Source organism: Hypomesus transpacificus, chromosome 9 (genome assembly GCF_021917145.1).
Source record: "Hypomesus transpacificus isolate Combined female chromosome 9, fHypTra1, whole genome shotgun sequence".
In the NCBI taxonomy this organism is placed as follows: Eukaryota; Metazoa; Chordata; class Actinopteri; order Osmeriformes; family Osmeridae; genus Hypomesus; species Hypomesus transpacificus.
In genome coordinates, this window is record NC_061068.1 from 10238159 (window position 1) to 10251715 (window position 13557).

Below are 13557 nucleotides of genomic sequence, written 5' to 3' on the forward strand. Positions count from 1 at the left end.
GAGCATTGCGGTGATGAATGCACCCATTGTCTGACCTGTGACTCCCTTCTTAATTGCCTGTTGTTCGTTAATTAATTTTAATTGCCTCACTGTCTCTGGCCTTGAGCCAGAGATGGTGTACTGAGTGATGTAATGCTGCTCTTTGGTGCAGAGCTGTTCAGGTGGAATTGTTGAGGGGTGGATGGCATTAAATGTACCTTTTCTTTCTGCTTTACAGCAATTGTGTACAATCTAATGTACACCAATGAGTTATTTATACTGTGACCATAGCCAGAATGTGATTATCTTAAACTATTCTAACCCTTGTTTAATTGTTCTGATAACTTCGTAGGCTTACTACTGTCATCAGGCAGAGGATTTTAACGTACAATCAGAATCTGTCTGCATTTAAGCACCTTGTCCCGGGTGCTATGCTCCCACCAACAGGCCTGCTAAAGAACTGCATTCATCAGTTTGAACACACCCCAGTGTCAGTCTGTTGTGCTGCACTGACTGGTTCGTGAATTGGAGTGTGTTTGTGTGCACGTGTGGGGTGGGGGGACTGGGTGCTGACCCTGAATGTGTTAGCCTGGGCGCTCTGCCAACCCAGCTCTTCCTGAGTGCTTAAGGAACTGAGAGGCTGCTGTGTAGACTTAACTGATTCACTGTGTGAATATGGAATTCTCATTTGTATACCAGCAACTATGAAGATAATAGGAAATGACAAGGAATGCACAGTAGCTGTGGTTAGAGTACCAGCTGTCTATTGTGTGTTTGGGCACTTTGAGTGTTGCATCTGCTTGCATTGTTTTCTACATGTAACTGTGAGTGCATGTGCATGATTGAATGTGCATGTGTACCACATGCATGGAATGGGTACATGCAAAGATGCAGCCAAATGTGTTTATGAAATACAGCAGTGAGTGCTCACAAGCACACAGATAGACACCATTATGAAATGGCTGCTTTGGGGGAGAAGCAGTTGCTCAGGTATGCTACACATGTGCAGCTGAGGAATATGGGGGAAGTTTACTCTTTTGGCATGGAAAATTCTCTATATAATTCTGTATATAATTCTCTAAATCTCTGTTACATTTTTCTCCCATACCTATCTTATCAAATCCTGTTAAATATAATATTTTGGATACAAATTCAATCCATTCCCTTTAAGTGTTTGGTGTTTTTCTAGTTTGATTCCAGTACAGTGTCTCACAGGCACACTTAAACGTTTTTCCATTGCTGTCAGCCAGGAGCATGCAGTCATGGAGGGAAGGGCACATTTGTGAATGAACAGCAGAAAGAAGAGGGGGAGGGGATACTGAGCTTCAGTTGGGAGAGGAAGAAGCTAACAGTGTAGTACCCATTATTTACCTGCTGGGCGCAGTAGTGTTCCCAAAAGTACAAGCTACAGATGACCAATAACGTGGAGCCAGGCGAGGCCAGGCATTGGAAACTGGATAAAAGATTTAAGTGAACTTTTTGAGCATTGTCGATTCTGTTTCCCTTGTTACATCTGTATGTGCTTGATGTGCAGAAATCTCCGGCTGTCTAAATTACACAAGCACAAACAACATAAGCTAAACATAAGGGTATCTAAACCTAAGGGGGTACTACTAGGTTTATTAATTAGAACAATCCCTCCATATTCAGAAGGAAGTCGTAAAGTCTCAAATTTAGCTGACACCTCATCCAACACAGTATTTTTTTACCTAAAAACGGAGGTTGTCAGACCAGTATATTACATGTCAATTCAGGAACTTGAACGAGACCATGCATGATTACTATCTGGCTCTCACTGTAGATTGTGTGTCATTTTGGGGGGAATCTAAATATAAAAATACAAAAACATCTCAGCATACATGTATGTTCTAACATGTCTCTCCTTTCTGTCTCTCTCCGTTTTCTCTCTCACTCTTTCTATCTCTCCTCTCTCTCCTGCTCTATCTCTCTGTCTGTCTTTTTCTTCCCATTCTCTCTGGCTGTAGCCTTCACCCTCACTGTTTCCCTGAGTCATAAAGAGGCCCTTTTTTAAAATCTGTGTAAAAACAACACCTGCATGTCGACACACTGTGTAACGCTAAAATGTCACTGCTAGTTTTATAGGTGTGTAGGGGCCACACACAAACACTGAATTGTGTACATAATGCATAAAATGTGATCAGCATGGATGCTGTTTCAATAGTCACTCAAGCTGATTTACTTTTCTGGCTCTTCCTTTGATTTAAGTTGTACTTTTTTTATATTCATTATGTGTTCCAAGTGCTAAGGACAGACTGGGCACTTTAGGTCTGGGCAGAGTTGAAATCTCTGTCTGCTGCCTCAGGGCTCAGGGGGAGAATTCAGTCAAAACTATTTGAGTCCCCTCAAGCTAAAGTGATTTATGACCAGCAAAGACATCTGCAAAGAGCCTTCCCTCCCCCCTTCCCTGCCCTCTCCTCCTTCCTTCCACCCTCCCCACCCTCTCCATCCCTGCCTCTCCTCTCCCCTCCCTTCTTTCTTCTCTTTGCTTTTTTTCCTCACCTTTTGTCTTTGTACCCTTTGGAAAAAATGCACTTGTTCATTTGATTAATTTCAACTTTGATGAGACACAGACAGGGCTGAACCACCGAAAATCTTACAAATATTCATTAATTACCATTTTAGCTCTCAAGGTCACTTCCTTGTGTGTCCAAACTGCCTAAGCTTTCCCAGTTTCCTTGTCTTTTCCTTCTTAAACATCCTTTTCCTGTCTGATGCTCTTTCTTTCTCCAGCTGGACTCGTCAGGCTGAGTGTCAGTCGATCAGTCTGCAGTCGATCAGTCTGCCGTCATTACAGCAAATATCACCCCGGTTATTCCACAATCACAGTCACTAACATTACCACAACAGCTCACTTGAAAACAATTACTTGGTGTTTTCTGACAAGTTCAAAATAAGTAGGGAAAATAGACTTGAAGTATGAAAAAGGTCTTTCTTATGTAGATACAGTTCATAAAATGGCTTTTTGTTTCCAGTTTCGATATTATTTCGATTTAATACAACTGTTAATAAATAAATTAAAACGTGTGTTAATTATGTTTAACACATATCTTCGACTTCATTCAGCCCAACAATAATTATTGAAGTACTCCAGGTTTCTGGAAGTGGTTGTCACTTGGACAGTGTGAACAATAAGGTTGATGTGGGTTTGATAACAGGAAGGAGAAGATATGGCATCTTGTAGCTGTATTTCGTTCCATCACATACCCTCTCTGGACCATGAGCAAAGAGAAAATTATTTTGATGTATCTCTTGCCACTGTTTCATGGGTATATTAATATGTTTGTGTGCACGTGGGTGTTAGCCAGACTGTGGTGGCATTAACTCCAGTAAGTGTAACATTTGCTATCTCAGGCATCAACAAATGTTAAGCTCTTAACCCTTTAGAAGACAGATTTAGAACCTAATCATTCAAGACATGCTCACTGGAAAAGGTTTGTGGAGGAGAAAAAAAACGAATAAATATAATATTGGAATGAGTGTCTGCTGTGGAGAGACCATGGTTGAACAGAGAAGAGGCTATTTTTACTCAACACAACTTCATGATGCAAGAGGTGGCCCCACCCATGCTGGCATCCTTGTTAATTATCAGAGGACTGGGTGTTGGCTCAACTTTCTCCGAAAGCCTTTGAAAAGATTTTGCTCAGACAAAAAGCAACATGAGAAGGATCTTATATTTTGGATCCAATGTTTATTCCTTTACCTGCTGTGCATGAACTGTAATTGCGATACTGTAAATGTTTGTTCCAACCACTCTGAACTCCACAATAGACATAGAGTTTTTAATTCATTGCATATACTGTATTTGGAGTAAAAAGGCAAGCAAATTTTGATATTGCAATAACTTACCATTTTTATCCTGCAAAGTCTTCTTCATGTAAACATTATTTAACCTATATCATTAGTGGAAGAACCTTTCAACACACTTTTCCACATATTTCCAAACACATAGGTAAGTCACAGAATGGAAATGTTTTGCTATTTTTGGCTTAGATGCAAAACATATGTACACATAATAAAAATAGATTCCAATTACATGATGAGATTGGCATTTTGTCATCTCAAAGTCAAAACAAATATGGTTTCAAGGTTTTGTTAAGGTGATTATGGTTGCAATGGTAACAATGGTAAACTGACGAATAGTCTGAGAGTCTGACTCAATATGGCATAGGATACATACAGTATAAAATCGTTTTTAAAAAGGAACAAATATATCATATACATTCTACAAATATAATTATTTTTGCATTTTGATGTAAATGTACAGTTACAGAATCAGGCTATTCGTTTCTTCATTAATGTAGTCAATAAATCCAATTAATTGACCTAACTAACAATGATTTCTGGTTTTAGAAAACAACACACACACACCAAATAAAATAACAAAAACAAACAGAGAATGCATCATTCTTATGCATGACATATTAAGGAATGCTTGAATTTAAAGAAAAGATCAACAGGTCAACATGTGGACATAAACTGCTCATTCCAAGTTTATTCTCATTTGAAAAGTGGAACATTGTAGAGATAAGCTTCATACTGCACCGGAAATAAAGTTACGTTTCCATTTTAAAACGCTGTTGACAGTTGACATGACGAAAACTCCACAGATTGCTTCTGTGCATATGTTAACTTTAACAAATAGAAAAGTATGTTTTCCATGTGGAATTGTAAAAATAGTTTCTGACATCGTCACGTACCCCATTTTAAGACTTTCATGAGATAAAATATTGATCATTTACAATCCTGTCCTTCTGCATGTTATGAGGTGCAATCATTTAAAAATAAATTCACTAAATTGCTGAGAAAGAAACATACATAAAGCTAAAAAACGATTCTGGTCTACCACGTGCATTTTAGTAATGTAGTTTTTGTTCGTGTTGCAATGTGGGGGGTCGATTTCCACGTTGAAACCAATGCAACAGATTACGACAACAAATTGAATTGATGTGCTTTCAGTGTAGTTTTATTGTTAATCTCTGTTTTAATTCCATCATTAGCATAGGCTACAGCAAACAGTGTCTGGCAATGCAGCCTTTAGGCCCACTATAGGTTACTCTTAAAATTAATTTGCAGCAGAATGTATTGACTGTTAGATAGGTCATTATGACTCGATTTCTGTCAAATGTGTACATTTGTCCTTTACCATTAGCTACGCTCCAGACTTATGTAAAACCAAGGCAATTAGATGTGATTAATTTAAATCAGATCAGTGTTGATGTAAGAACCCCAACCTGCACCTGAAAATGATTAAAAGCCGCTGTATAGGTTACGTAAAATTGGAGGCTACAGTAGTGATACGGATCTGTTTTAGATGGCGATATGCACTGTGAGACTAATTGTTTCTTCTGTCTGGGAGTTAACAATCTTGAACTTGAACTTAGTTTATCTATTGCAGCGCAGACAGAATCATTCCTCAGCCGTCGGCCAAAATACCATTACAACCCTGTCAAGAAATATTCATAGCAGGCTATTCAAAACTTAGACCTAGAGTAGAGTTTAAAACGAATTTGATTATGCATTTACATTTTCATCCCCATTATTTACGTAATACAGCCTGTACCGTTAGAGGGTTAGTAAGAGGCTACAAAGTGCAAAAACATTAATTGGCTTCCATTGATGATGGAATGAGAATTTTCAATTACAAAACTGAATCGAAACCTGGTGAGGGAAGAATGCAGGGAGGTCATCCTACTTCACTTCAAACAATTGTGTTATAAGACTTTGAACAATTAGCTTGTAGGCCAATATTAATGTCAGATAAAGCTCAACAGGGTTTTCAATAGAAGTTTGCGTCCGTACACACTTGTTAAACGTATAATCCTAAACCCAAATGGCTAATGTCTGATTTCAAACAAGTTTGGTCTGAAATCTTCTTGAAAAGTTCTAAACTTCAAAACTGTTTAACAAATAGTTATCGAAAGCCTTTTTTGTAAAAGCGTGCGTCAAAGGTAACGATATCCATCATCAAGTCATTTTAAAACTAGACTCCTCTTGTATTGTTGTGTGATGTTTAATTTTCAAATTTTGCAAATTATCCTATTTCTATCACCATCATATTTGCTTCAAAAAAAGGCTCATTGCAGGTTTCCAAACACCCATGTAAAAATCATAATTCTCATACTATCTCACAATGTCCTATTTTGACAATTAAGTACTGGATTTCAACCCGTTTTATTTACACACTCGGGTTGCTTTTCTTGTCAGAGTGATCAGTTTACATCATTGGATGAACCCTGTTGCTCCTTTGTCTTAGTGTCAAACTTGCCTTCACAGTAGCCTTTCCTCAGCGGCTACTAAAAAATAACCCTAAGCCTACTTTAAAAACTTTAACAAGCTTCCATTGCATGCAGAGTGTTGGCCTGGGCAAAAGCTCTGCCACTTTAACAAATGTGTCCTTGCATTTTATTAAATCTGTAACTTTCCATGACTTATAAGTGCTGGTTTACCAAACACTACTGCTTTAATGTTGCTTTCACCCTAATGTCCTTCAAAGTTGTATGAAGGTATTTAATTCATTGTACAAAGCATGTTACCTACGGGTTTTATGTTATCTGATCTCCACTGGTGCATAAAGGATGTTTATATGGCCTAATTTGGGGTTTATCTTTGATCAAATTATTTATGATAACAATATGTTATAAAAGTTATGATAACTATGGATACATTTCTCCAATATAAGGAGGTCTTATGGCGCATTTTCTTTTATATAAAACCCCTTTCTCCTTTCATCAGCAGATTCCTTGGAATCATTTGTGTATGCTTTCTAGATGTATTATAGTTCCCCCCCCCCCCCCCCCCAGGTAATACATAGACTAGAAACCCGGTGTAGAGGCATTTTCCACATTGCAGAAATACTTTTTTGATCTTATGAGAGAGAAGATATATCTTGGAAAGTAATGAATGTGGAGGTGGATTCAAACGGCCTGTAACTTTGGTGTAGCAAGATGCATCTGGATAGAAGCAGTGGACGTCTCTCTTAACTTGAACTTGGACTTCTGCTGATAGGACGGGTCTTGCCGCCAACCTATTTGTATTGGGCTAAAACCTGTTAATTAACACAGTGCTGTGATGTTCACATTGCATCAAGTTAATCTTATTCTGCCATTTTGATTGTCAATTTATTTTTACACAGGTTTTAAAAAAATAATATAACTTCAGTAAGCTATTCCTAAATGAAAGCCTCGAGGAAATGATAACATTTGATAACAATGTGTAATGCAAAAATTAGTTCAGTTATTGGGAACATCAACTCTCCATTTCCGGAACATATTTTGGTGGGACTGGGCGATAACCACGTTTCAGTAGGCTAGAAGGCCTGGCTTCCACAAGAACATAAGATTGAACGAAAACACAGAAGATCATGTAATGGCAAAAAAACGTGAAGAATCGCGAATGTTTTTTTCCTATAGTCTATTCTTCATATCACATGATCCCAGTTTTCGTAGACTGTTAAAAAAAAATAAAGGCAAATTCATGTAGGCCTATTGAATTTCACGACTGACCATGAATCTACAGATTGTTGCTGACACTGAAAATAAACTAACAATTCTAGCAAATCAGTCACATTTGTAGTCATTTTCTCTTTCAAACATATTTTCGCCTAACATATATCTTATTACAATCACTTGAAACACGTTAATTTAAACGTTTTGTCGTGTTTATCGCTCTCACGTCCAATCGGACTTTTGGTTGGGAAGCTTATCATGCAAACATGCCATTGTTATTCAGCACTGTATCTGTGGGTAAGAGTAAGGATACAGTGGTAATAAAATGTCCTTCAATTTTTTTTTTGTATTTAAAAGGAAATGGATGTGTGGAATAGTCCACAGATTACTTTCAATTAAGCTATATTGTCTGTAAACAGTATTTATCTTATTGGGGATTATGGATATGGATCCTGAAAGCGTATAGGCTAGGACTAAAATGGGAATATGCGAATTGTTCAGGGAGATCACGCAAAAGGCTACCACTGGTATGTTTTATGTTAACACTAGGCTATTACATTTCTGAATGCTTAGCTCCTTAAAACACTATTACCACTTGATCCTAATTTCAAACAACATAAGGTTCCACAAAGCACTACTTTCAGGGTCGGTTTACGTTCTCTTTTCAGGTGAGAGAGTAGACCTAGAATGCATTTTTTTTTAGAATGTTTCGATTTTTTTTGAAGGGTCTGATAATTTAACAGTTCCATGACACCTTTTTGGATTAGGGTTACAGAAATGTAACAACTATTGTGAACACGCATATTATGGGTATGGCTACCTGGCGTCTTGGCTAACGTGCGTTTTAACATTCATTCAAGTTCAGTTCAGTCAGGCTATTTAGCCTAGGCTTGTGTCAGAAATGACAGACACAATTGCTGTAATTTAGAGACAATGATCCCATGTGCATCCAATGTTATTTTGAATGTGAGCACAGGATGCTTGATTGAGCAGCGGAAACAAGAACGGAAAAATCAAGCTAAACTGAGAACATATAAAACAAATAGGCTGGAACATGTCATTGAACGGTATTCATTTGGCAAGTCTGAGTTGCTGACCGGACTTGACTACATTGTGCCCGTTGTATCAAGTTTCGGAGTATCTTACTAAATGTATAATAAAAGACAACAAATCGTCAACAAATCGTAGCCTAAACAAGTTGGTAAACCTGTAGTCCATAGGATAGATCCTACATGGCAAATATGACAAAGGATAAAAATGTCAACGTTAATCTTTCCTTTTGGTAAGATAGCCACGGTTATATAGTTTAACGAATGCTTGCAATCACAGAAAGGTGCTCAAGTAGTTTGAAATAGCCTTTATTAAGCGATATATTTAGGCTACTCTTAATAAATCAAGATAGGTCTATGGTTTAGGCTTGTTAGCATAAAGACTACAAAAGCTGTGCTATTTCTAAAATTAGTAAACGAAGAAAGCAAGAGCTGACTTTTGGTCGGGTTATGTTAACCTACCCCAAAAAGTCATTTATAGCTGTAATTGCATCGAGTTTTCACGTAAGTCCACAAAGCGTGTGTGAAGTTCATTCAGTCTGTCTAGACCTATTACGACCCTGTTTGTCTGTGTTGTCTAACTTGACCTTGGACTTCCTGGTTTCTACAATTAAGCATGATCAGACATCATTCGCTATGTGTTGGTGTTCTCCTTCCTACGTTATAGTAGATGAAAAAGGTAGCCTACCAGTTATTAGTTAGTCATATCAAAATGAATATGATTTGTTTCATTCTAGTTTTTTGAACCCCAATGCGTGAAGCATCATAATGTTATGACATCATTACATTTTATGTGAATAGCCTTGTATTTTAGTTTTGATTGTCATAGGCATATGCAAATGGCTTAGCCTACTGTGCAACAATTAAAAATATATAAATGTAGGATAATAGTTGAATGAAAAAAATATAGGCTGCGCCTGGTGTGAATAACCTAGGCCAAAAGACACACACATGTATTTGTTTTGCGGAGCGAAAAGAGTATCCTTAGGCTACATTTTTCTTGTTTTCTCCAAACGATAACTAAAACGTTATTTAATGGGTTGCCCCAAATGATAGGCTATAGTATGAGAGGCCATGGCAGTGGCTTTTCAAGTCAAACCACAATTTCCGACTATCAAACTTAGCATAAATAAGAAATTGAAAGTGTCCGTGACTGAGACATTCAACGGAGAACAGATTGTTTATCGAGGCCAGTTCATCCACTTTAATCCTTTCTACACAGTAGCCTAGTTTTCTTAAAGTTGATCAGACATTTGATCATCATGAAATTGTGAGAATTAAATTTAAATTGTTTAATGAAAACTACCTCACCTGTTAGACGTAGCTTAAATTCCGCTATTGATTAGTGCCAACATTATACAAAGTATTTATCTAACATCGGTCCCTTCTATGCCATCTGTCATTTTACCATAGTTTAAACAATTTTAAACGTGACTTTTTAATTCAATTTCGTCCAGTAGCCTGTCGTGGGCAACTATCAGATTTTTGCAAAATGGTCTGCTGTCTAGTGATAATATGACTAGTTTGACTAGCCTTAATCCTCAATTTTCATATGATACACACAAGCACTCTGTCCCTAACGGGAAGTTTAAACCATACCTATGGTTGAGTGTGGTTTAAAGCATAACGGAATTGTCTGCGATTTGGGACTTAAGTTATTTGTTTAAATGGCTTTTTGACTGATTCAAAACGTAGTACCTATAGCCTACATGGTCCACGTCAAAAAAGACGAATGCATGTAGACAATCTTACCACAAATCGGAAATCCTCAGTAGCCTATTTGGTTAATCATGTGGCGGTTAATACTCTTTTCGCCCTTCCACCCTTAAACTAGACCTATATTTTATAATTACGTCTCCTGAGTAGCCTTTTTGCCATTTCTTGCTTACCTATATCCAGAAGCTTAAATTGCAATCAAGAAAAATTGCTGAGCCTACACCAAATGTTGTTTCATAAAGATACGTCTCTCACCACCTATAGCCTACCAACCCCCATATCTGCCTTGTTGTGGTATCACGTGTTTGAGGATCTCAATAATGAAGTGGACACTTGGGTACTGGGCGGTACGCATGCGCATGCGTAAAAAAGTGTTTGGAGATGAGGTGTCCGTCTTGGAGTAGTCGACTTTTAAAAAGCATCGGTAACCCGTGATATGACGACTTCGATGGTTCTGCATCCACGCTGGGCGGACACCTTTATGTACGTATATGAAAAAAGCCCGAATGAAAATAATCAGAATAAAAACCAATCCATGGAGGGACTGAGCGGGAATTGTCCTGCTACCCACTGCAGGGAACTGATCTCGCACACCACGTTGGGACGACACTCAGGCAGCATTGCCCACCAAAGTTCTGTATACTCGGACATAAACCCTCAGGACATGGGGAGACAATGCCCCGCTCCACAGACTTCCTCAAACACCAGCCTAGGATATGGTTACCCGTTTGGAAGCCCTTATTACGGGTGTCGGTTGTCGCACACCCATAACGTGAATTTACAGCAGAAGCAGTGCTCTTATCATACCACCGATAAGTACTCAACAGAGCCCAGCGCGGCGCTGCCCACAGAAGAACTGTCAAGTCGTCCAAAGGAATTTGCCTTTTACCCAAGTTTTGCCAGCTCATATCAGACTGTCCCAAGCTACCTGGACGTATCGGTGGTGCCTGGTATCAGTGCGCACCCGGAACCAAGACATGAGACTTTGATACCCATGGATGGCTATCAACACTGGGCTCTATCAAATGGCTGGGATGGACAGGTGTACTGTTCCAAAGAACAAACTCAGTCAGCACATCTTTGGAAGTCGCCCTTTCCGGGTATGAAATGTGTTTCCTCCTAATTACAAAAACGGTCTTGATAGTTTAATGCTTGATGTAATTGTTTAATTTCAACAGTCATATCGATTATTGTAATCTAATAGCAGAGAGAGCCTGCACGTGCGCGTGTTTGTGCCCCACGCTTCAATCGTTTTAAAAGTAATATGTTTTTACACATGGCCTGCTCTTATTTTACGTGTGTTTATATTCGTCATTTGGTCACAGCTGGGGAAAAGCGCTTTTTATTTTACATGAATTGTGTCACTCTATGTCAATGTAAACACAAGGCAAGTCTTTCAACTGCCATGCACGCCTTACATTGTTTATTATGTGAATCGGATTTAAAATGTAGTCCGTTACTGTGTAGGGACAGCTCATTCAAATAATTTCCACACCGTAGGCCTTCACCATCTCCCTGGAAGTCTTAATCCAATCAGGGAGTGGAACCTTGAAGTTTGCCATGCATCTTCATTAACGATTTTAACGATTTTGCAGATTACAAATCCAAGAATCTCTTAATGTGTTGTTATGTGTTCATTAGGTCTCCTAGACTTATACTATTTGTTTTGTGAGAAGACGGCATCATAACATCCCGTGGACTTGACGAGGCTGCTTTTATTATAATCTAGTAGGCCTAATATAAAAATGTCTCTCAAACTCCTGTGTTTGTGTGAGTCTGTGAGAGAGGGAGGGAGGGGGTGTGTGTTTGTTTGTTTGTTTGTGTGTGTCTATGACCGCATGTGTCTGAGTGTTGTCACAAGCCATCCGTCACAAAATGAATGTATTCTTATATCAAACAACGTCTATCATGACACTGTGCTGCTTTGCTGTGAAAAAGCAAAGCAAAGCAGCACAGTTGAAATGAAACGTCCTTCGGATCCTGGTCTAGTGTGTTATAGTTGGCATGTAGGCACTGGACTATTGAGTAGGCTAGATTTTAGTGTTTCTAAATATCTGTATCAAGTTCTGTCTTGTCAAGAATAGAAACCAAATTCCTGGATTGATTGGTTTATCATTCATGTAACAGTTGACACGACTGACATTTGGACATTCGTGTGTAACTGTCGGGAAAGGTTTTTCACGTTTAAAAGGGTGTTTGTTTTTAGATTAAATTGGGCCTTCAACGCTTGACTATAGTTTCAGTAGGCCATGCCAGATTATCTGTCTACAATATGGCTGAACAAGACGTAGACTACATGTTTAAACGAGTCTGGATGGCCCCAGATGTAGGTTTAGGCCTATAGTTTCCGATTCCATTCAAGAATCGTTGTACTGTAGATATTACCAAAATGCAAGAAATAACAATTGAGACAGAGTGCCGAAGTTCTATCTTCTCAACTGTTTTTTATTTTTGTGTTTCTCTCAGATGTGGTCCCTTTGCAATCAGAGGTCAGCAGCTACAGGCGAGGTCGCAAGAAGCGAGTTCCATACACTAAAATCCAACTAAAGGAGCTAGAAAAGGAATATGCTGCCAGTAAATTCATCACCAAAGACAAGAGAAGACGGATATCAGCCACCACGAACCTCTCCGAACGCCAGGTTACTATTTGGTTCCAGAACCGACGAGTAAAAGAGAAGAAATTCGTCTGTAAATCAAAGCCAAGCGCCCACATGCATACAACTTGATACATTTCTAGCAATTCATACTTTCCACCATGAACGCTCTTGTAAGAAATCTCAACAAACGTTTATGCACTTGATATTCAAAGAACGGGATTTTATTATTGTAGCCTATAGATCGGACTGAATGATATATATACATTGATCGATGAAAATCTGGCCTTTGAATGGTCCTCCAGTACGGAATGTAGCCTATTACCAAAATAATAAACTGACGCTGGCAAACATTGCCGAGGGTACAGAATTTCACGCCGTCAATCTGTGCATATACATTTCCACGCTTGGGCTAGGACGCTTCAAAACTCAACGCTTATGTAAAGGTTACTGTTATAAGCCTATACTTATTTTGCTATTGTCTGTGTCGTACATTTATTATTTAATTAGTCTGTTCTCTCGTGTGACAGGACTTGCAGCCTAAATTGAGTTCGTTTTTGATATAACTGTCATGCAACTGGAATGACTGTATTCATAATAAGAATATTAACGGTATTGCATATTAATGCACAACCTTTAATCATAGGTTTGTACAGTATCAGGTCTTATTGCATTCGGGCTGTGCACTCCCATTGTAGGACCTTTGCTCATCTTTAGTGCACCATTTGAACTGTGATGTGGTGTTGGATTGAA

The 13557-nt window shown here is 38.5% G+C and overlaps 1 protein-coding gene across 1 annotated transcript; it reads left to right on the forward strand.

Moving 5' to 3' along the window:
* The first annotated feature begins 10646 nt into the window (after nt 1-10646).
* On the forward strand, nt 10647-12936 carry LOC124471218 (homeobox protein Hox-C13a-like). Its single transcript, XM_047025627.1, has 2 exons — nt 10647-11310; nt 12677-12936. The coding sequence occupies exons 1-2, from the start codon at nt 10647-10649 to the stop codon at nt 12934-12936; spliced, it is 924 nt and encodes a 307-aa protein (XP_046881583.1).
* The last annotated feature ends 621 nt before the right edge of the window (nt 12937-13557 follow it).

What these genes read in the sequence shown, in the direction of transcription:
- LOC124471218 (XM_047025627.1), top strand. Translation starts at nt 10,647, where the DNA reads ATGACGACTTCGATGGTTCTGCATCCACGCTGGGCGGACACCTTTATG. An exon ending in TTGGAAGTCGCCCTTTCCGG is followed by an intron (nt 11,311 to 12,676) that starts GTATGAAATGTG and finishes TGTTTCTCTCAG; the next exon opens with ATGTGGTCCCTTTGCAATCA.